General features: G+C 37.0%; 1 protein-coding gene across 1 annotated transcript; it reads right to left on the reverse strand.

Annotated features, from left to right (window-relative positions):
* Positions 1 to 3,468: 3,468 nt before the first annotated feature.
* Positions 3,469 to 23,799, reverse strand: DDX1 (DEAD-box helicase 1). The gene is made up of 26 exons (XM_075497912.1): positions 23,653 to 23,799; positions 21,606 to 21,657; positions 20,549 to 20,612; positions 19,958 to 19,987; positions 19,594 to 19,690; positions 18,042 to 18,089; positions 17,823 to 17,906; positions 16,826 to 16,909; positions 16,312 to 16,388; positions 14,986 to 15,058; positions 14,797 to 14,873; positions 13,823 to 13,937; positions 13,167 to 13,305; positions 12,075 to 12,135; positions 10,808 to 10,906; positions 10,007 to 10,096; positions 9,235 to 9,423; positions 8,109 to 8,160; positions 7,498 to 7,644; positions 6,669 to 6,760; positions 6,014 to 6,086; positions 5,479 to 5,551; positions 5,322 to 5,364; positions 5,001 to 5,096; positions 4,114 to 4,234; positions 3,469 to 3,798 (listed from the first exon to the last, which is right to left on the reverse strand). The coding sequence occupies exons 1-26, from the start codon at positions 23,666 to 23,668 to the stop codon at positions 3,668 to 3,670; spliced, it is 2,223 nt and encodes a 740-aa protein (XP_075354027.1). The 5' UTR covers positions 23,669 to 23,799; the 3' UTR covers positions 3,469 to 3,667.
* Between the last annotated feature and the right edge of the window lie 483 nt (positions 23,800 to 24,282).

Below are 24,282 nucleotides of genomic sequence, written 5' to 3' on the forward strand. Positions count from 1 at the left end.
GGTAAAATTCACTCTTTTAACTCACCACCCCATTTTTCCTCTTTCTTACATTTATCTAATCTACTTGAGATGCAGTTATTTTGCTAACTGGCTTAAGTAGGAGCCCAGCTTACTGCATTATATGGATATTCACATATGGAAGTGACCACAGGCCAATTACCTCTTCAAATAGACCAGGCGCTTTTATTTGTGTGTGTGATTCCATAAACATAAGATGACTGGAGTATAAGTTTGTGTTGCCAGCAGCAATTTTGTCTGCTTTCACAGTAGCAAAACAGAGCCATACTTAAAGCGTAAGAGACCAGAGAACTCCTGCCTTTGGAGTATACTAAAAGGGGGCCCCAGCTCAGCAGTTTGGACGCTGAGTGGCAAACACCATCTGTATCCTTTTCCCTTCCATAAAAGGAACCTTTATAGGAGTGTAAAGGAAAACAAAGAAAGATTACTACCAGTAGTTATAAATACTCAAATGAATAGTTAATCATCCAATAAGAATGTGAATTCTCTCAAGACATTGTACTAAAAGCAAATTAGTCAAAAATACAAAGCTATTGAACAAGCGTGCTCCAATAAGCGAGTGATAAACTCAAAAAGCCAAACAAAACTCTCTCCCTACCCCAGCCGTTATTAAAATATAACTAGGGAAAAAAAGCTTAAAACCAGTGTTTTTATTTTGCTCATTTTACTTAGGCTAATCTTGAATTTCCCATATTTTCCCCTTTTGGTCAGAAAAGCTGAAGCACAGCAAGCATGCCTACATGAGATTTGCTTACAGAGTTCTAAAGCCAGTAAATTGCAACAAACACTGCCGGGGGCACTTATGAAAGCATATCTTTTAGTGCTGTTTTCAGTTAGCCAGCCCTAGAAATCAACACTGAGAAGAAAAATAAACATAGTTTCGACATGTACAGTAGCAAGAATTAGCATTGTATCCAGACAAGGAACAAGCCATTTAAAACAGAAGTTAGTGGATTAACCATCCTAACAGTTTAAACTTCATGTTTATTCAAGCTGCAACAAGAACTCAGCCGGCGAAGCAAGGGCCCTTCATTGTGAGTTTGTGCTCCACACAAACAGTTCGAACAGCTTCAAGTTCTTTTTTGTTTAGGGGTTTGTTTGTTTCTAAGGAGAAAAAAAGAACAGGGAGAACATAATTGACCCAATTGGAAGCAGTAGGCTGGTTTACGAACGGCCTCTCTAGCCATACATGAAACGCCAGCACCATCAAGAGGCAGTCAATGGTTAGTCATCTACCAAAAAACCAAAAGCACATTTGGAACATTCACTGCCCCAATCATGTACATGTAGTATACATACACAGAGCAGCCTACATGTATATATAACACACTACATGTATAAAGACACACAATCAGGTACTTAATTTCAACGAGAATTTGTTTTTTATATCTCTCGGAATATTCCTCCTGTCAAGATGTGCAACATCACCTGATGCTAAGAAATTCTGTTCTAATACATCTGTTGACTTTAACTTCCAATTGAAAACATCTTCGTATCTTGACTGTGGATGTGAGAGCAAGGCAGTGCTTGGTTCAAGAACAGCAGTTAAAGCTTTTAATTGGAATCATGCCTATCTAGCTACATATGGCTCATCGCTTACTGTTAGTAGGTGTAAAGGCATGCACATTCTGAAATAAAAATAATAAAAGACAATGAGCACCCAGGGACTTTATGCCAGGGACAAGTGTCTGAACTTAATTTGGTGTAATTCCACTTACCTTTCTAGTTTGATTTTTTTTTTAAGATTTTTTTTTTTTAAATAACCTTACTTGCTTTCTGAGGAAATATGATGTTTTCCAGAAAGTTGATCTTTTTATTTTTTAAGACAGAAGTAACTGAAAATAATATAAAAAGCCCAGGCCAGATCCCTCAAAACAGTTACAAGTAGATTACATGCCATCTCATATAAATACTTTTCATAGAGATTACTTGTTAGGGCAGTGGGGATTTTCTGTTGTTTAGCACAAGATACAGTTATGTTCTTGACATATCAGTCAACCTTTAAAGTTTCTCAACCAGAAACTCTTTCCCCCTGTACCTCCCTCATGCTGCAGCCTTTGAAGGAACATCAGTAAAACCCTCCTGGAAAAAAGTATACATTAGGCCATTTTAGTAATTTCAGCTCCCACACCAAGGAAATACAAATTTTAAGTAAGTATTGCCATGCCTAAGGTTATACACCTAAATGACTTTCATTTTTAGGACTGAAAAAAGCCATGCTAAGTAGTCATGATTTGAAATTGTGCACTGAAGTTTGGATACCCAGTAGCTAATCTTGAAAGATACCAGCACTTTGAACATGTAGCAGATTTATTCTAAGCATTACTCCGTAACAAAAGGATCAATGCTGGTAAGATTTTGATTCCATTTACCTACCGTTCCCCCCCGATTTAAAAATTAGCTTAAATTTAAAATTAAATATATAACCATACAAGCATCCCATCCCCCACTCCCCCAGTTTTAAGGTATAGAAAAGGTATTAAAGGAAGGATTCCATGATTATCAGTTTAGGATCAGATAACACCACATAGTCACAGTAAAATTAAGAGTGAAATTTCTTTAACTTAATGAGAAATCTGTGTATTTTATTATGATAGCTAGGACAGTCTGCCCTCTCTGGGTAACACTACACAAAAAGATTTCTTTGCTCAACATGAGTTTAATCTGGTTTTCACTATTTTCTGCAAGTGGATTGAATGTTTTGTGACTCAAAGTCTTCACAAGAAGGGCAAAAGGTTACTTTAATTCTGGGTTGTCAGGCATTCCCAATGACCTTTGATATTTTAGGTGACAATTTGCAGGCAAAGTCATTGAAATTTCTGAAGTATCATTAGAGGAGTCACTAGAGAAAAAAGGAACCAAAAAAAAAAATCCAAATCAGACTACAGTAACTTCATTTGAACAAATACAACCTGCCTGAAAGCAGCACAAGAGGCATTAAGTACTTCAATCTATACTGCTGCATGAAAAAGCTTTTCCTAAAGATTTATGAACTGCTTTGATACTATAGTGTGTTACTTTCCTATGAACTCAGAGTACTGCGGAATCTTTTGTACAAGATCAATTGTAGAAATTTAAGACACATTAACTTTGAGAAGTCTAGTATTACAGAATCAAAACGCAGTTATCAGCCTAGATTTAGGGTTTTAGGATAACCAAGAGCTTCAAATACATACTTCAGGAAGTTAAGGGTTTTTTTTCTTCCTCGATATCTTAAATATAAACAGCTGTCTGAATATGGATGCATCTTTAAAGAGCCTAGCATTAAAAATTACAGTACACAGCTAGTTAAATAATTTTAACAGATATTCTGCAAAGAAAATAATTACACTCTCCTTCTTCCAGATTTGCTTAACTATACTTGTATTTTCAAAAAATCAAAAAGCTATGCAAAGAATGATTCTGCAAATTAATCCTCAAGGCAAGGCAAAAGAACAGCAAAAGAAACTATTTCATCTTTGACTTGTTTTATTTTATCAAGATAACAGCTAATACAGAGTTAACAATACTGAACACGCTGTTCATCATGCAAGAAGTATATTTCGTTTTAATCCTTTTCTAACTACTCCTACTCAGAAACAGTATGGGATTTTTGTATTTGCAGGGTAGAGCATTTATTAACTCAAGCCTTGTCTCAAGTGTGGCACAATCAGAATGTTCTGAACAGCTGGTTAGGAAGATAGCCAAGATGCAAGAAAGATGTCTGAGCCTCCTTTTCAAGGGCAGCCAACTCTTGTACTGTAGGTGCCAGGATATCCACATGGCCTTTATACAGCCCACCTGCCAAAAGAGAACCAATCTAAATGATGTGTTCAAAACTGTTTTTCAGCAGAACTAATAATGCTCAACCACAGTCATTCAGAAAGTTAAAGTAACTTTGTTAACTTGTTAAAAAAAGCACAAACAAGCAAAACAAAATACAGGCACACACACAGTTTGGTCACTTGCAACCCATAGACTGCATGTAACAAATCCAGAAGACAGCAAAGAACTAGCAGGGTGTTTTTTAATCTGTCTGTTCTGTAGTTACACAGCAGATAACCAAGAAACTGAGCATTTCATAGCAAGCTAACTCAAGAGTAGTTCATTGCTTACCACCCAGAGCTCTTTTCTGCCCATATGTAACTTTCCCATCAAAATCATCTACTGGTACTTTTATGTCCGGTTCAACTTGGGCAATAGTGCAGTTTAAGTGTTCTTCAATCTCCCCCAACAACTAAAGAAAAAAAAAAAAGTCTTAAAGTACTCTTATGGTCCAATTCTTCAGTCAGACTAGTGTTCTGAACAGACACATTCAAATAGTTTCAACAGGAACTGTACACAGAAAACAATATGCTCTCAGACACCAAAGACTAACACTTTTTTCCTCAAATGGCCTATACAAGTTAATTTCCAATCTCAGTATGTTTTTACCCTACCTAGAAACCTTTATTTCCCATACCACTCTGTTTATTATGAAGTAGCCCCACCCACATAAAGAGCTCACAGTCCAAGCTTATTTTACCACAGACGATATATCATTCACCCTTCTTTAATGTAGAAAGAAGGGAAGCACTGTGAATTTAACAAGCATTCATACTTGGTATACAAATCCCAATGGAAATGTAATTAAGTGACACACTATTTCCAGGTTAGAGGAACAACAGTTTTAAGTTAGTTACAGTTTTGTAACAAACCATCTAAACAAAAACGTGTAACTAACATCCTGTAACTCTTAACAGCATCTGCTTAGGAAGACCACAGAGAAGCTGAAAATAAGACTCCAACAGAATTGGCTGGGAATATTAAAATAAGCTTTTCTAATTAAAGAAATAACTTATAGAAAGTATAACTTGCAAAGTTTTGTAATTTCTTCTTCAAATGGAATCAAAGGTTATAAAACCCTCAAAACTAGCTTGGTACTTCAACTACACAGCTAAAAAGAACTATATACTACAGTCTTTAAGAGAAATTAGAACATTCTGGTAAAGTAAAACACTTACCTGCATCTCATTGTACCATATGGTACAACCTCCTTCTTCCTTCAGTCTAGTATTATAACACCCTTTTCCACGACTACTGCATACATGATACCAAACCTAGAAATAAAGCAAAAAAACTTTTAAACTTCGTGAAATAGTTTAGTACATTCATTTTGCTTAATTATAGCATGAGAAAGAATTCAGTTATCTATTTAAAATCCCTTTCAATTAAGCAAGAATGAACAAGCAGTTTTCCAATGCAGGATATTTAAATCACACATCAGCTGTGGATAGAACTTCCATAAATAACATCTGTTCAATTTTTCTTTGGAGTATAATTACCTTTTCTTTCTCTTTTGCCACAAGGGAGATTGCCAGACCCATCCTGAAATATTAGGGGAGAAGAGAGAGAGAAAAATGTGTTTCAGTAACTATTGCCAACTTACGAAACAACAAAAAACTGAAGAAAACATGGTGACTACTCTGAACATATACATACCTCTCAGCTCTGCCTACTCTCCCAATTCGATGAACGTAGTTCTGTTTTTCATCAGGGAGTGTGACGTTGATAACTGTGTAAGATACACACAATCCACAGAGAACACAAGATTTTTTTTTTAAATATATGAGCTAAAGTCATAGAACAGACACCTAAAATAAATATCATTTTGATTGCTGCAATCCCTCTCCTCAGCCCATATACATACTTTATGTTCTATTAGAGCAGTTGCAGGTGTCATTACCTGCACTACCGACACTTAAGGCTTCCACTATAAAACTGCTTTCTCCATGATTACTTTTTGACAAGAGTGGAAAAACAAACAAAGAATCCCCAACAATGCAGATCATCATTATGTATTTGAGAAGGTATGGTGAACAATCAAATTAAAAGTTGCCTAGTTCAAGCCTTTAACATCTACAACTTTTTAAAATGAAGCTGTAAGTCATATACCTGTTTTAACTGGTTGACAGGGCTGCAAATATATTGAAGCTGTATGCAATTCAACAGCTTAGTTTAAAAGGTTATGTCTTACCATACGGAACACCATGAATATCAATTCCTCTAGCAGCAACATCTGTGCAGATCAAGAAACGGACATCTCCTCTCTATGAAAACATAGTTGTAAGAAGAGCTGTGCTAAATAAACCAAACAAAATCCCAGGCAATTAAACAGTAGTCCTTCCCATTTACTTCACTCTGAAGCGTCTCCGTACATTTAGGAACACTTCGGATAAAGCTCTTCCACAGTACAACAGTCCTTTTTGAATATGAATAGCTTGGTCAATTTACATCCTTATTTATTTCCCCAACAGCATAAGGCAAGTATAAATTGATGAACGGCTTAATCAAAACAGAACTGTCTAATATTTATATAACTTTTTTTTTTAATATTCAAGAACCAAAAACTTTAAAAACAGTGTAATCTGTTACAGAGCTTAAATTTAGGGTTTTTTTAAATTTAGGTTTTATTTAAAAGCCCACCTATCCTCTCAATGAAAACTCAAAGGTCATATGGACTGACAGTATAGATTTTCACCTACAGAAATTGTGCCTCGCAGAATTTTAGGAAGTGGGTCATAGAGCATTTGAATACAATTAATTTAAATGGAGAACTAGCAACACAAATTAACATATTATTTCAGATATCAGGAAGTGAGAGAAAAACGTTCAAGAATCTGCTGCATCACCTTAAATCTTTCCAGGTTTTGCTTTCTTTCTTGAGGTTTTCTGTCGCCATGCAGACAGACACATGAGAACTGATGTCCCTTCCTATCAGGGCCTGAAAGAGTTGTTATGCATTAATAACATCATATGTAAGTTATGACACAACACCAGATACAGAACTGGGAAAAAAAAAAAGTAAATTTTGTGGGCAAAAGTCTTGACTTAGGGGAATTTCTCTTTATTACCAATTAACATAAACTTCTAATTACTGATAAAGGCATTGGGGAGAAACAAAAACAACTGAACAAACACCGTTCCTTCCCCCTCCTCAGAGGAGTTCTGTGCAGGCATTTCTCCTCACTCCTTCCTAGTCTAAACTTCCCTTGCTTCTCCAAACGTGTGTCTTCACCTTTCTCCTTAAACATCCCCTTTCAGTGTCCCCCTGTGTTTTCTCTCACATTTCTCCTTCCATGACTCCTACTTTTGTACACACACATTTCCTCCTGCATCTCCAGCCCCTAGCAACTACGGCTTTTTTTTTATATACACTTCAGTGGAGGCACCACACGCTCTTCTCATTGGTTCAAATTTTGGTACACAATAGGTTGTTTCCATCCATTTCAGAGCTATATGGAACAGGTACAGGGCAGTTCATTGCCTCCTCCCACAAAGGGAATCCCTGTAGATCCCTGCTATCAAACCCTGACTTTTATGCCCTATCAGTATATGTCAAAAAACTTTAACCACCATTTTATTTGTGTGGTGTCTGAACACTGGTGATTCTCTTACATAATTCTGGCTTTAAAATAAACAGGAAAGTGAGCAGAATAAGGTTTTGGTGAAAAATATTACCTCCACCCTGTTGGATGAAGTACTGCTCCATATTATCACAGTCTATTTTAGTCCTGCAGAAAATAATGGCTTGGTCCATCTTGTGTTCTTTGATTGCCCGAACAGTGTATTCTCCTTTTAGAATTTTAATAGCTTCAGACCACATTTCTAAGTAAAAATAAAGAAGTTATTTCACTCCCATTGTTTAAAAATATGAAGGCTTTCAACAGCACACATTTGAAGTTTCCTCTAGCCTTTCAGTAGACAGTTAAACATTTATTAGCAGAGCAGGTGAGCTAGACCTTCAGTTTTTTCTTCCCCCCACCCCATGCTCCCCTGCTGCAAGGTAATATAATACAGAAAGAACAAAACAGTAAGGAGTTTCAAGTTACTTATACACACCAACAAACACTTGTTTACACACCTGCAAAAATATATTCCAGTCTCTCCCCCCCCCCCCCCCCCCAATTACAGAAACAAACACATTTCTCTTCACAACTACAAAAATGTAGAAATAAAAATTTGGAAGAACATGACTCAAGGCCGATATCCACTATAATTTAGCTTTACTTCATAATATTTACAAATGATTATTTCACAAGCTATTACACTTAACTAGTATTTCTGATTACCTGGAGTGTTAGCACCAGGTCGTGTATTGTCTTTTGCATGTACTTCATCGGTCTATGGAAAAAAAAAAACCACACCACAACAAATGAAGACCCCAAGTCATTAGTCCATACTTCATAGAGGAAACTCTATTAACTTATAATTAGCAAGAAATTAAATAAGGTTTTAAAGTAATCTTAGCATTCTGTTCTCCCACCAGACAAGTTAAGCTACCTTTAGCTAAAGAAAAGTCTGAGTGTTAAGCACACAAAACTTGTTCATTAAAAAAGACAATAAAATTATTTATGTAGACATTAGATAGAAATCACCTTTGAAAAAGTGATGAATTAAAAAAAACCCAAAACACCAAACCTGAAAACAATGTATTATAAACATGGCTAAATCATACAGAGTTGTTCCTTATATTTTCCCCTATGCTAGGCTGAATCAGATATAAACCTAAAACCCAAGTGAAATAAATTCATGCTCAGACTTAATGAAAAGGTTCTTAACAGACCTAACAAATGGATATTCCAGTGATAATGAGGGGTTAAGAAAACCTATTGATTATAACTGCGTAAGAGTTGATGTGAATGAAATACAGTCCCAGCTTATTCAGAACTTGAAAACTAAAGACTTCAACAACAACCACCACCTTCTCACATGAATAGGTGCCAGGTTAATGTAGAATTTAAACTAGTCTCAAATGTAGTCTGAGATGAAATCCGTTCCTCTAAAAATTGCTTGTCTCAGAGGTTAGACACAAAACTACTTTATAAAATGATCTATGTTGGAAGGTTTACTTCCTCCTGATCAATCAGAAAAGACAAGTAATAACTATAGTTAGGCCACAGACCATTAGCTGTGAAACGAGTAAAAAAGCAGTGCAGTGCCATTGTTCTCTAGTACAAATCAGAATGTTACTTTATGAAGATCTTCCTCAATCATGTTTGTAAGACTGAGCTGCTCAGAAACAACGTTACGACATCACCAATATCATGATGCTGACTACTGTGGAACAAAACCATTTCAGATACACTGAGCTGTTTCAATAGCTGGCAAAGATCCTACAACATTAAGCCCCAATTCTGAAGGTTAAATAAGTAAACATGGGCAAATAATCTTAATTTTCACTTATAGAGAACTTACTCTGATATGATTCTTGCCAAGCCTTTCCCAGAGTTTGTCAGCTTTTGGATTTACAGGCACAACTACATGGTGTACAGTTTCAGGGACAGAATCTTCTCCTTTCAAATCAACCCAGGTGGGAAAATGCATGATCTTCTCAGATAGTTTTTTCACATCAAAAGAATGTAGTGTTGCAGAGCACACAATCACCTGAGAAGAGAAAAGCCATACGGATACCATTGAAGATCAGATTCTCTCAGCAAAAAAGGTCATAATAGAACTGGAAGAATGTTATGCAGTTGAACAGCATAATGTAGCACAAGAGAGTCCCTGACTGGCCTTCCTCATCACAGGAGCCACCCAGCTGACGAGTCAAGACACAAAATAAGTTACTTAACTATTCTCTTACAAAAACCCAATCATTTAAGAGGAAGCAAGCAGAATTACTGAGAGCTGACGACTCAAGATTATAAGAGCATTAGAAATCATAATCTATGTAGTCACTCATTTTTAAGATATCTATGTCTATATCTAAGTAACTCAAATACTGCTAAACACTAGGCTTCAAGATCTAGGATCCTGAAAATACATATTCACAGGCAATTACTGAACCCAATGAACAAGTGTTAGTTTTGGACAAGAGGTATAACAAACTCTACCTCAAAGAAGCATGCTCTATGCCACGTAACAGTCAACAATTGAAAGCAGTGCACAACACAAAAAACCCCCCAAACAAACAAAAAACAAAACCAAAAACCCCACAAAAACCCAAAACCACAAACAAATTTTATACCTGAAGTCTCTTTCCATCTGAAGTTATCTGAGGAATTTGACTGTGGATCCTGTTTATGAAATCTGAATAGCCTTGGAGGAGAAGGCCATCCTACATAGGAATAAAATAAAAGAAATAAAAGTGCAATTCTTATTTCTCATTTCTCAGTCTATACACTTGAGTTAACTAAGCAATACACTTAGAGTCTCAGAAGTTCTCTCTTTTAATTAGCTGGAGAGGTCAATGCCTGGCTGGGATATTATTACTAAGGAGGAAAAAAAAAAAGTAAAAATATGGAGTATCTACAAGTACAGCTGCTGTGCTTCACAAGAAATTGAACATCTGTCTTGGCAGCTTCTCCTAGCTAATACCCCAAGGCATTCCATCTTTGTGAATATTCACTTGTACTGTAACAGATCAGAGAGAGGGGCACTCATTTCACAGCATATTGACTACAACATTCATTGGCTTCAAGACCTGCTAGGTAATCAAAAATGCTTATCTTGTCTTTCTTTGTCCTTTCAAGTTCCCTGTACAGTGACAGGGACAGACTTCACTACCTTGTGAATGACAGCCTGAAATATATTTCTCTATCAGAAAAAATTCAGCTTTACCAGAGAGGCTACAAAGGGAAAAAAAAATACACAGGTTACTATGGCTACAAACAACAAGAAGATTAACCTGGAATAGTTTATAGGTAGCTAACTGTTGTTCCACCAAAGTACCAAATGATGTAGAAAAATGACGTTTCACCGACTCTTTTATGAAATGTCGTATTGCATTTAAGAACAGAACTTAAGTATCATTTAGTTCTCTACATACCGCTTCATCCAGAACCAGGAATCTAACTTGAGATAAATTAAGCTTTCCCGTTGAGACCAGGTCATCCAGTCTTCCAGGAGTTCCAACGACAATATCCACCTATGAGATATATAAGAGTATGAATTGGTCCCATAACTAACTAGAGGCATTAACAGCTTTGTCTAAATTTAAGATTATAAGACAATTATCAGTATGATGCCCTATTTTCTACTAATTATAACTTCATAGAATCCTATAGTAATTTGGGTTGGAGGGATCTCTTGAGATCTTCTGGACTCCACTCCCTCCATTACATGGAAATCAAGGACAATTTCCAAGTTGTGTTAGGTAGTTGCCCCATAAAATTTTCAGTATCTTCAAGGAGAGAGATCCCACAACCTCTCTGGGCAACCTGCATTTCAGTTCTACAGCCATTTCATTAGCAGAATCTGACTTAGGCAGGAAGCCTTCCCTTATTTTGGGGAGTGATGTGCCCCTGTTCCCTTCTCCCCTCCCCCACCCCCCAAGCTGTGTAACTTTGTTATCTGAAGCCAGACAGATTTGTTTTTAAATGGGGATAAAATAAATTCAACTTTTCTCACTGTGCAAGTATACATATCAAGTCTATCAACTACAGAAATAACTTAAAATTTTGCCAGATGGAAGGGTTCACCGTCATGAATTTAGCATTCACGTGAAAGTCTAGCAATCTTCCAGTCCAAGCCTGCTTAGGAGAAAATTTGTATTTTGGCAGCTAGAATCACTGAAAACCTTATCAATAGCAATGTGGTCTCGGTTCTCAAAGCGAGTCTTACATTAAAAAAAATGACTGCTATACCTACAGCATGACTGAATTGATTGTACATCCCATGCTGCTGAAGCTAGACCCGTTCCTTCTCTGTAGGACTGGTTGGTGGTGTAGGTTGACCCTGATTAATTGCAGACCAGTTTTACTCACATAAATGTGAAGCAGAAGTTAAAAGGAAAACTGTCCCTGTCTTGTTAGTTAAGGACAAATGGCAAAAATTACACCTTTATTTTAAAATTCTCAGAAGTACTCAGGCTTCAACAGAATTTGACCAAGTACTATAAGCATTTGTATTGACAACTGCCACGGAAGTAAAGCAACAAATGCTAGACCAGTGCAACATGAGCTTGCTATCAACTGCAAAATTTCTTTTTATCAGGTTTACAGGAGTTACAAGAAGTGCCATTAGTATTCTCTAGCAACATCATGAGCTATTCAGAACCCAAACTATTAAATCATATGAACAAAAATAAAACTTACTCCTTGTTCCAGTATAGAGAGTTGATCTCTTGCAGCAACCCCACCAATAATCAACAGTTCCCTAAAATTACATCAACATATTTTGACATTTGCTAATTTGTTATATCCAGAAGATATATTAAACATATGGCTGAAGACTGAGCCTTTTATTAGTAGCTGACGATCAACAGCTCTAAACAGTAATTTTAAGAACAAAGGAATAGGAAAAAAAAAAAAATTAAAATTTGTCCCTTCATATGTAGTGTACTTTAATTCAAGAAGTGAAAGTTTTCTTACCAAATTGTATTTGAATTTGTCTACTTTATCGCTGTTGTATTAAACACATTAACACCTTAACCAATTTCATCTTAAAAAAGAATCTTTTCCTTAAAAATCTCAAACTTAAGTTAGTTTAATAAGTTTCCTGTGTTCTTGAAAGCTAGAAATGCAAATAACAGTAAACTAAATAAATCTTACATCATAGCTTGCCTCTCCCCATTGCTACTCCCCTGCAATTCTAGTAAAAGCACTCTTGTAAATTGACTGCAGTTTATAATAGAGACACTTAAGTTTTATAAGCACAGTCAAAAGAAACAACTTTAGACCAAAGCAGCTTGTAGACGATTCATTTCTCAGAATTGCATCCCCATGCTAATCACTGCAACATTTGTTCTGCGAGCACACTAATGTAAACAGAGCAGACTTTGTATATAACTATTTGTCAGAGATGAAAAACAAACAAAATGAGGGCAGGGGGAGGTGGGGGCACAGGAAGATGCTCAGAAAAGAAGGGCAGTAAGCAGAAGATGTGCTTTTCTTGATTAAAAACATTAAGTATCATACACCTTTGATAATCTGAAGAAAAAAAAAACCCAAATATTGTCATACCAGAAAAATGTAGTCCATAGATAAGGCACATCAAAAACCCCCTAACTGGTCTGACTGTAGCTGAAAAGTCAGAAGGTTGGTTGGTAGCAGGTATCATTGAGTCTATTATCAGTTGCACTGCAGCTTAAGGGCCACTTAGCTACCAAGTGGAACACCCCCTGTCCCCCCATGAAGTCATGTCCATGGACAATACCATAAATACAATTATAACAGATGCACCGTTACCTTAATTTGGGATTATCAACATATTTTTTGAACTGCTTCACATTATTCAAAGTTTGTTCTGCCAGCTCTCTTGATGGTTCTACAATCAACGCTTTTGGAGCATTTGGAAGGTTCTGTGTTTGAACCACTTGTGCATTTCCTAGGTGAAAAAAATATGCCATTAAGACAAACGACATTCCTATCCTGGAGTTTTTCACTGGAAACAAACTTGGATTTTCTACTAATAATCTAAAACCTCATGATACTAAATGCTTCATTAAAGGCTGATGTTATTGCTCACTCAATTATGAATAGCTTCAGATTAACATTCAGAGATTACAAGTGAATCTTGCCATGATAGTGGGTATACTAGCCATGCAGCATAATTAATTTTATTGCAGAGCTTAAACACACACACGTATTTTTAAGATGTCCCTGCTGAGTAACTTAGCTGAACTTTTCTTTTTATCTGATGCATTTCTAAATTCAAAATGTTAGACTATGTGTGGTTTAAGATGGAGAAAATTTGGAATGCTTTAAAAAAGCACTATATTGCTACCACTAAGATCATTGTAAGACCTTGAATACAGCAGTAATGGAGCAATGGAAGTGATCAAAAGATGCTCTGTAACACAATCTGAATATAGAAGTGAGAGAAGTTTAAACATCTAACCTACCTGAGTGTTGTGATTTTACAACACTACCATCGGGAGCCTTGCAAAGACCAATATAGCCATCTTTTGGTGGAAACTTGAAGTCTTCTTCACCAAAATTGAATTTCAATTCAGCGTTCTAGATTTCAACGAAGTTGTGTCATACAGACAGATTTAAGAGACCACATAAAATGAGAAACAAATCCATAATTAATTTCCCCATGAGAAACCAGCTAGACGAGGAGGAGGGGAAGGTGGTATTTTCTCCCATCCTACGCCATTTCCCTTCCCCAAGTTGTCTAAAGCCTGCCAGACATTTTGTGCATGGTTCTAGCCCTTAAAACTTTTCTTCTACATCAAAATATTCCCACATTTAGAGATACATGGAAACCTTTTCTGAACTTTTATGTTCCATTCATTTTCAATGACAAACAACAATTTAAAAAAAAAAAAACCCACAACAAAACACACCATGAAAAAAACCAAACATTTTTTTTTACTTGTACATTTCTCTGACCACGAAAACACTTTGCTAAAACCTTTACTCCATAAGAAATAATCCAAGAAAGACTAACTCCAGAAAGACATACTACTAGACTACTGTAATGTTACAGTTGAGAACAAACGAAACAGAAATTTCGGCACTTTCAAGTTACTTCCTTACATCTCTTGAATCATAGTATATCGAAGTTTAATACAGGCAAGACAGCACTGGTATTAGGAATTAGTTATCCATGCTATTCTACTCTTATATTCAAGTTTAAGTATTTAAATTTGGATTTAAACATTTGCTATTTTAACTTGAATGGTACTTGTCAAAGCTAACACTGTGGTGACCACTCCAGTAGCGAAATACTAGTAGACCAAAGGAAACAGAGAGCGTACAAGCAGAACTACAGCAATTGTAGGTGGCTATGCAAATTTTGTACATAAGTAGTTAGTTATCAAAACTAGAACAATTTTCATGATCTTACACATCTGTGGTATTACTAAGTTACCTTCAGTACACAAGCTGCAAAAAGTGCTTGGTTCCTTATGTGTGGTGGGATTTCAAACGCAAGGCCAAGGTCCTTCCCTGAAAGCAAGGTTCGTTCAGTCAGACGCCGCATGTGTGTGTGTTCCTCTCCCTGCCCCTCCCCCAATACAAGCATCCCAATAAAATTCCAAAGAAAGTAAATAAAACTTACCATTTTTGGAAAATTTTATTTGTCCTTTATCTATGTCTAGATAACACCCAATTGTATCATGCATAGTGAATTCCTGTAACAAAAAGAAGGTTGTGAAGCTAAGAGATTTTAGTGTTCAGTGTATTAAGAAAACTTCGTACTAACATTCTGTCAACTTCTACAGTTTTCTCACCTCTCCCTACTAAATGCTAATTTTTGAGAGAAGCAAGTTCAATTTTTATTCCAATAAATAGCATGCATATTTTTACTTGATTACAAATCTTCAGTAAACTGCCTGATTTATTGCTGCTTTGAATTTACTTTGAAACCAAACACTTTGACTATGATAAATTTAAGTCATTTACCTGGAAGTAGTCTGCATTATGCAAAAGTGCAGTAATCATGCATTTATTAGCCAATGTAAATCTAAGCTTAGAGCACCAAACATGGTAACAGAAACCTATATTTTGACTATATAAAAAGACTAACTCTTGCAGGAGATACTATATGCATGTTATGTATACTTAAGTACTTAATTGAAATATATTGAAATCTGTTAATTATAAAGGTATTCAAGAAAATCTGTGTATTATAAAGTGCTTCTAATTCAACAGCTCAGAAGCAACTACTATTAAAAAAAGCTACAATAGTCATAAAAGTTGCAAGTCTTATGGCATTGAGAATTCACTAATACCACAAAAAGACTTAAGTTTCTGCTGTATTGTTCATATTTATATAAATTATGCTTAAACATCTGAACTTGACTGGCACACTACACTAAAACCACCACAGATATTCCTGTTAGACATTTTCAGAAGTGTACATTAAGGTAACAGTTCTAATGGCAAACCCAACTCAATAGCCAGAAATAGAGCTTGACTAACTACATCTTATTAGCATTGAAGTATGGGTTTTGACATATCAGAGTTGTGTGATTACTTCTACTTTAACTACTAGTGAACAGGATACGATGCCCTCACTTAGACATTCACCAAGGTATACAGACAGGTTGGTGTTGTTCAAGCTAAGACAGAAATAAGTCAAGGAATAAATCCAAGAGATCAGTTAACCTCTAACTTGTAACACACAGAAAAGGTTTACCTTCTAAATAAGAGTCAATATATTTGCAGTCTAGCCACAATCATAAGCCTCAAGCTGATAACTGCTTTTGTTAAACCTGTTAATATGCTTTTATCCAAAAATGCTTCAATGTTTCATGGTACTTTCGCCCAGTGACCTTCCCTTAAAAAAGTTAGCACTATTACAAAAGACAGTTGATTGTTACAACACAGAAGCAACATGCAAAACTTTTAATAATGTTTCTACCAATAAGCAATTCAAGCTTACCTCACCATAGCTGTCAAATTGCTTGTTGTGAGATTTCTTACCAGTGCCACCAAAGCCAAAGCCAAATTTATCAGTGCCTGAAGACAAGACAAAGTATAGCTTCTTATCTTTTGGTTGACAGGTTACGTTTTTTCCTCTTTGTATTGATAACTGAAACCTCTAACACTACCATGTAAAAAAAATAATACACAGTGCTAACTAAAGACTTCTAGCTTTGACATATGCTAAACTAATACTTTTGTACCAGTACATTTATTGATTTTACTAGTCTCCAGTCACCTTCATTAAAAAATTGAAATAAAAGGTAAAAAGTCACAAGAGACAAGAAACATTGCCACCACCTAAGCAGATTTCCTCTTACAGGAAGAGCAACATTTGTACAAAAAGTTTTAAACTCCCCGATACTGCTATCCTTCCCAAGGAGCCCATTCTCTGCAAGACTAGAACAGGACTCCAGCCATTCCATGTGAATATGAGAACTGTCTATAGGATTCTTCTTTTGAAGGAAACTCACCCAAATCTAGTGAAGCCTGCATAGTTGACCAACCAACTCTGCACAAGCCTTGGTCATGACAGGAAACTTCATAGTAGTATTTCCCTTTAAAAGAGAAAGAAAGGATCTAAAACACCACCTACATTTCAATTTCATCAAAGTGGTTCAGTTTGGCTGCTTCCAAGACTATGCAAGTCTAACATTTCCACCCCTGCTGAAAGTGTCAAAATCCCCTATTGTGTTAGTGTGAAAAGGTTCTGTAGGTGCCTATGTATGTAACGAAGAAAGATTATCAGAGAACAACAGGCAAAAGAGAGAAAAAATACATGCTGAGAGGTAGCACATGAAAGGCTCCAAAGGAGTGATAAGCTAGAGAGACCAGTGGTTCTATTGAATCCACAAGAACTGATAAACTCAGAACACCAGGGGTCTGCCAAATCAGTACAAGACCACTAGCATCAACAACTGATTGTGTAACTTTAACCACATCCAACTGGCTGCTACGTACAGACAGACTACAGGATTATCTGCACACCTGATGAATTCAGACTGTTTGAGGGTCTTTCTGAACACCCACCTAGAACCACTGGACTTTCAGTATGACTCTGCTTCTGAGTAGAGAGTTGGGGTTGGCCTCTCAACTGTTGCTCCAACGACATAACCATGAAATTTGTGCATGCATGTGTCTGTGTGAAGTGTATGAGGAAACAACTGAAAGTGCTGTGTGAGTAGCTATTTCCTATTAATAATACCTTAATAAAATGTGTTCTAATGAATATTACTTATGATTCTGTCTCCTCTGACTCAACTCCTTAAGGAAAAGGTAATTTACAACACAAGGAGAGCAAAACAGAGGTATTTGTCATTCCAAACTCTTCAACTAGCAGTAAACTGAGTAATGGCACATTTGCTCAGATAGTAGGTTTTAAGTGTAACCATATATATTAACAATGGGTGACAAGCAGGCATTTCAGTTAACTTCTAGAAGAGTGTCCAAAATACATAATCTTATATCTACCTTTAGTCACGCCTCTAGTTGCTCTGCATCCATGCCATTCTTTTACCTCTCTGCTTTGACAACACAAACCATCTGATCCAATTGCTGAAAATTACAAGACAGTTTTATAGTTAAAGAAATTGTCTAACTGCTTTTAAAAGAAATTTTCATGCACACTTTCTTCTAGTTTATTCTTTTTTTCACCAAGTGAACATTTAAAGCAGCATTAGGACAACTCACCAAAAGCTGATCCTCTGTCATATGGGTTCATCTGCCATTTATTGAGCACTAGGTTTGAAAGACAGCAACAGAACAAGCATTAAACCAACACAGTAAGCCTGGAAAACTCAAATTAGAAGTTCACATTGGCTCTACAGTGTCTGGCTTAATTTTCTGGAGAGACAGCTTTGTTCCAATGAAATTCATACCATGAGGTCAAAATGAAGGCCTACAACTTGAAGGAGGGGCACAGATACATAATGCAAAGGTATTCTATGAAAACTTAGATTATTCCATTAAGGAGAGCATAGATTAAGTTACTTAAAAATACAACTGAAAACAATGAAGACATTTATAAAATAAGCCAGAAACCCACACAATCACAATCAAATTCATATAGAAAATATCCAAAACTACATTAAGAACAATAAATTCAAAGTGTATTTGCTATTTCTGTTCCAAGTTTACATTAAGATATTTTTGAGGGTGTCAGTTAAAATGCTGTTACTGAAGAGCACATACATACACGTACAGCACATAGAATTTCCGACTCCATTTTTCATAGGCCCAATAACATGTTGCAATAAAGTCTTGAGGTTCCACAATATAAGCATTTTTTTGTAAAACTAGATGCCATTTCAACTAGGATTACTGAGGGTATTCACATTACATTCCTCCAAGGAGGATTTTTTTTTTTTTTTTTTTTTTTTACAGTTGACTGTACTGTCACCACTGTAGCAGTAGTTATCATGAAGCTGAAAGATGAGAACTTCTGTAACATATTCAGGGTGTTGTCTGTACAGCCACTGTCACTTACATAAATCTCTAACTATAAATACCATAGACTGGACATGGTTACTAGCTTTCAAGTTGCAAGCTTATTTAAACAGATGTATAATAGACCCTCAAATACTGTGAGGATATTATCATGGTTACAATCCATTCTGTATCAGTGGGTTCTGGCCCTGTGCATTTCTTGTTCAGTTCAGCATGTACTAGTTCAAATCTGCACCAACTCAAGATGTTGTTATTCAGCTTCCAAATCTAGCTAGGTGCCAAAAGGAATGCAACAGCTTTATTCAGCACAGCAGAATTGAAAGACACACTACACTGCTACCCCGGCCACATAAAATTCAGTTTGAGCCTAGAAGAGCCTTCTGCTCAAGCTCACTTAAGAGGCCCAAACCAACTGTGTGGTGTCACTGCTGATCTATCCCTTTAAATGCAATTTAAGTGCACAGTACTACCACTTCACATCTTGCAAGGCACTAAACTAGTATGCCTTTCAGAAGAACACTGAAGAGCGTGGTGTGGATCAGCCAGCCTTAAGCTGAAGACAATGCGCATTACCAAAAGACTGCAGTCAAACACACCCCAGTTCTTTTCATGACTCCACCAGTAAATTTATATTCACTGCTTTATAAAATCTGGGGTGATTATATTCTATTCACATTATACCAAATTAAGAACAAAATACTTATCTAAGTTAGGTTAACTTTACTTTGGGAGGTGATGGAATCGACATTAATTAACAGTATTCCAAACTTGAAGAGTGTAACATATAAAAACTTACCTGCTCCACCAGTTTTAATAGTTGCTTTCCCTTTCTTGCCTTCCATCTGGTCCTTCAGCGTTTCATAAACAATCTGGATAACTGGAATGCTAAAAGCCTAAAATGGAAAGTTATTTTCGTTCCACAGTTTATACAGATATTTCCAGATATACTGTCAGCCTAGTTTTCAGGTGCAACACCCAGAGCTAGAAACACTTTAAAACACACCTAACACATGTTTTTAAAGACTATTAATAATATTGCTTAAATACATATACAAACATATACACGTTCTCTCTATATATAACCATACACACAAACACACACACCACCTCTCACGACTTAAAGACTTTTACTTTCTGCTACCTTAAATTTGATTACTTACACCAGTTTTTCCACTCCCCGTTTCAGCAGCCTATAGGAAGAAAAATTTAAGAGCTTAACCAGAGTTGCAACTTAGACTGTAAGGATTGTTCTACAGTTCTATTTTAATAAACTAAGTTTACTTTTACTTCTGCATAATACCGAAAACCTTAGAGAGTATTGCCACTGTTTCACACAAATTAGATGCAAATGCAAAAACTGAAAACCTTTACAATAGACTTCATGATGAACAAGGCATGCTAATCTGTTATCTTCAAGGTTATCGATACCGAAGCATTTGTTGAGGCAGTATTAGTCATATTCCATGCAGATTTATGTCAGGTATTTACCACAAAAAGGAGAGTACATGACATCAGATAACTGTCATTCATGTGGCAGTCTCAAAAAATAAAGCCCAAAAAGAATGAATCCCACCTGCAAGAACAGTTGGAAACACACCAGGAACTCAAAGAGCTGAAGAATATACTTTCTACTCAAGAAGGACAGGAGACCTAGTAGAACTATGGACCCTTCTGGAAAGAAGGGAATTGACTGCAGAAACAACAATTAAAAGACATAGCTTTCTTGGAATAGGGCTATCCTGTATACCTACCATAAGTACGTCACCACCTCCCAAGATCAATGGGATGGATTCTGCTTGGATATCCGTAGGAAGACTACAGGAAAGAAAACATTAACACAAATCGATGTTATCAGTAGAAAAAAGGATTTTCGCTTGTATAGGAACTCACAGAAACCATGGTCATCTGCACAATGGGAAATAGCAGGTAAATATAATTCTTCCTGGCTTGCAGCTAAGGCAGTGAAAAGGATTCCATTTACAAGGAGAGCTTGGAACAGGAGATGTACCTTGACAGGAAGTGACTAGCGGATGCAGTGGATTCAGGTACACCCTGACAAGAGGGCTACATCTCACATCACTATGCTAAACTCTAAGAGAAACAGATTAATCATATATTTCCTGTTTTCCTTTCTTCAAGTGAGTTTCACTTTTAAAGCCACTTACACAGCCCTCATTTAAAAGATTCCTATTCAAAACTGGAAAAGAAAGTAAAGATAACAAAATGTAACCAGCATTTTCAGACAATCACAGCTAATTAATGCCATGCATATGAGAAAAGAAGAACTACGTACACTAAGATTGTCCATGCTGATAACATAATGAATGACGATTCAAAACAAGCTCTGAAGTCAAATATTTTAGCCAAACAAGTAACTAAAACCAGGAAGAATAACTTTTGTAGAAGACTGACACACAAGTATCAACTCTGAAGAACAGAAATTCAGACCAGAGTCTGGATTACTAAACTAGCATCAATTATGTAACAGTATTTCATCCGATAATCCCACAATACATAGTAAACAAACCAGACGCACAGCCGTAGAAGCACAGAGGCTTTTATGAAACAAATGACACTGAAGTATAAGCGGTCATGCTTTTCTTGTCCAAGTTTGTGTTACCACTGCAGTCACAATTTGTGTTCTTCAGTTATTCACACTAAAAAGAAGTGCGTAAGATGCAATGACAGCTGAAGAAAAACATGTATCTGCTTTGTTTTAATGGGACAGCAGAGGTATTCTAAGAAGCATGTCATATATTGCTGAAAGGCAAATTGGATTTTGCCAGGCCCAAATGCATTTCTACTTACAGCCAGTCCATCTCCTCCACTGCTTGAGCTATCTCAGGCATAACACCCATTTCTGTAACACAAGAAAAAAAGGAACAAGCAGTGTTATTTACCTCAACATAGCCCAGAAGATTTCCAAGTGTCAACACTTCCAACTACAGACAAAAATAAAAAAGCATTATTTTTGGCATTCTTTTTGGCAACAGCATATGCAGCCTTCTCTATAGAACTCAAGTGATAGATAAGAAACATTCTCCCTTCCCCACGTATAGTTTTGACAGTTGTCCCCACTTATAGCGGAGTAAGTCAGGCATATACTAGGCATAAGGGACATAGCTGCTGACATAGCAGCAAAGCAAACACACTGGGAACTGAATACTATTTCAAGGGCAAGGTACTTATCTTTGCACATTTAAGGAAACTGCCTATGCAACAACAGGAAAGACTTCGTTAATCACTAATATCTCGACTCTCTCTACAGTTGAGATGCAAACAGTTTTCAAAAAAAGAAAAAACCTGTATCATATAAGGACTCAGATGCTTAAGTTTCTTTTCACCAAATCTTGCCTTACACACTTACAGCATACGTATTAACTAGACAATGCTTTGATTTTCATACAGTTACTAATCACATCCATCTCTGAAAGGTTTTTTCCTTGGATACCCCTTCTGGAAAACTTGTATCAAGGTCTGATGGTCGTACCTCAGACTTAAGTTAAATGTGAAGTCACATAATAACATTTGTATGTTGATACACAAATATTCTCAAAAAAAGAAACCTGCAGCTATTCAGTAAGGGCAAGAGGAAAGCAGATCTTAACCAACCCAAACAATGGTATTATACCATCAAAACAACAGTTTAGCTGCAGGTTATCTTCTCAATCTTTTTTTAGAAATTTCTAAAGCAATTTCTTTAAGTGTAAATATGCACTTTCTAAAGGGAGCTTTTACATGCTAGCCTTTACACTGTCACATGTTGGGTTTCACATATACCACACAGATGTACACACATAAAGAGCTAGGCTGACATATATGGATGTACGCAGCCAAAAATTATTCTTCCATTTACTATAATAAAAATGCGGTAAGAAACATGTTTTATTTGTAACATGATTTCAGAAAGCTTTAATGTTTTCAAGTGTTAGCCTGTACTCCTATAAAATTAAACAATGCATGTAAGCAAAAAAGCTTTTTCCATAGCAATAAAAATAGCTATTGATTGCAAATTATATATAAATCCCTACATTACTTTTCCCATTTTTAATATAATTCCAGCTCACATCGTTTAATTCAATATACAGTACAAGGGTTTAATCAAACAGTGGCACTATGATATTTTCCTCAACTACAACCAAATTAATCCTGCTGTTTGGCACCTAAACTCATCTCTAGATCTATGAAAGAGGCTTCAGCATTCTCCCTCATGATTAGATATAAAGAATTCAGTTTAAAAAAACAAACTAAAAACCTCATATACATTAAAACTTTACAGTACCCTAACGTTGATTGGCCACCTATATGTGCATGTATGTGCATGGGGGGGACAAACAGTGATGTTTCCTCCTTCAACGGTAAGTTTCTAGATTATAGTTTACATACATATTTCAAACCATATCACACAACAGAGCTACTTCTATAAAACCCAGCTGTTATCTACTGCAATACACAGAACAGTTATGATGAGCCTCCTGTTATAGAAACCAGTCAGCCTGAGGCACGACCCTGACTTTCAAGCAGCCCCATTTGCCAGATGCACGCATACCACGTATGCACTAAAAACAGCAAATCCATTTTGATAACCACTTCTGAAGGCCTGCAAAAACCCCAGGAGCCGGGAAGGGCACCTACATCCCCACAGGCCTCTCGACCTTAAGGCTGCTACGTGGTAGGTCACATACCACAGGGGCCCGCACCCAGGGCCGGCCCGAGGAACCGCGTACGGCGCTGGCGGGGCCCGTCCGCCGCGGGGAGACCGGGAGCCGCCACCCGGTCCCGAGCCGAGAGTCTCTCCCAGGGCTTTGCTGCCGGCGGCACAGCCGACACCCGCACCTGCCCCAGCACCACGTACCCGAAAACGCCGCCATCTTCGCACCGCGAGCACCGCCAACCACCACTGCCCACAGGGCGCAAGCGCCCAGCCCGTCCGCGGCTTTATGGCGCCGGGTGGGAGGCAGGAGGCGCCGCGCCGCGCGTTCCGGCCCGGCCCGTTTGTGCGCCTTTCGAGCACGGGGACGCGGGCTCAGACGTGGCCCTACCGCTGATACACCAAGGGCAAAGGCGGAGGAGGGATTATTTTTGTTCTGTTTGCGGATTTTTAGGGTACACTCAGGTCACCTGCTCACGATTTCCCCACTTTTCTGAAAGCCCAGTGTGTTTTTTTCCCCTGCCAGTCAAAGCTCCAGTACGCCTGTGGTACCCGGGCTCGTAGCTGCAGCTTCATGAGGACAGCAAAGTCACGAGAACCCACAGTCTAGTTTACACCCGAGGTAGCTTATGTTTTAAACACGAAGTGTGTGTTTACAACGAGAATCTGCTTTACATTTGCGTACAGCACTGTCGCCTTTCCATTTCGTTGGTGTAATTCACATTTGCATAGTTTTCTGCAAGAAACATGTTTGGCAGAAAGTATTCAGGGTTTTATATGAATAAAAGTACCTTCACACATAGATAAGACACCAATTTATTTTTTTAGACATAT

The sequence above is a fragment of the Mycteria americana genome, chromosome 3 (assembly GCF_035582795.1).
Source record: "Mycteria americana isolate JAX WOST 10 ecotype Jacksonville Zoo and Gardens chromosome 3, USCA_MyAme_1.0, whole genome shotgun sequence".
In the NCBI taxonomy this organism is placed as follows: Eukaryota; Metazoa; Chordata; class Aves; order Ciconiiformes; family Ciconiidae; genus Mycteria; species Mycteria americana.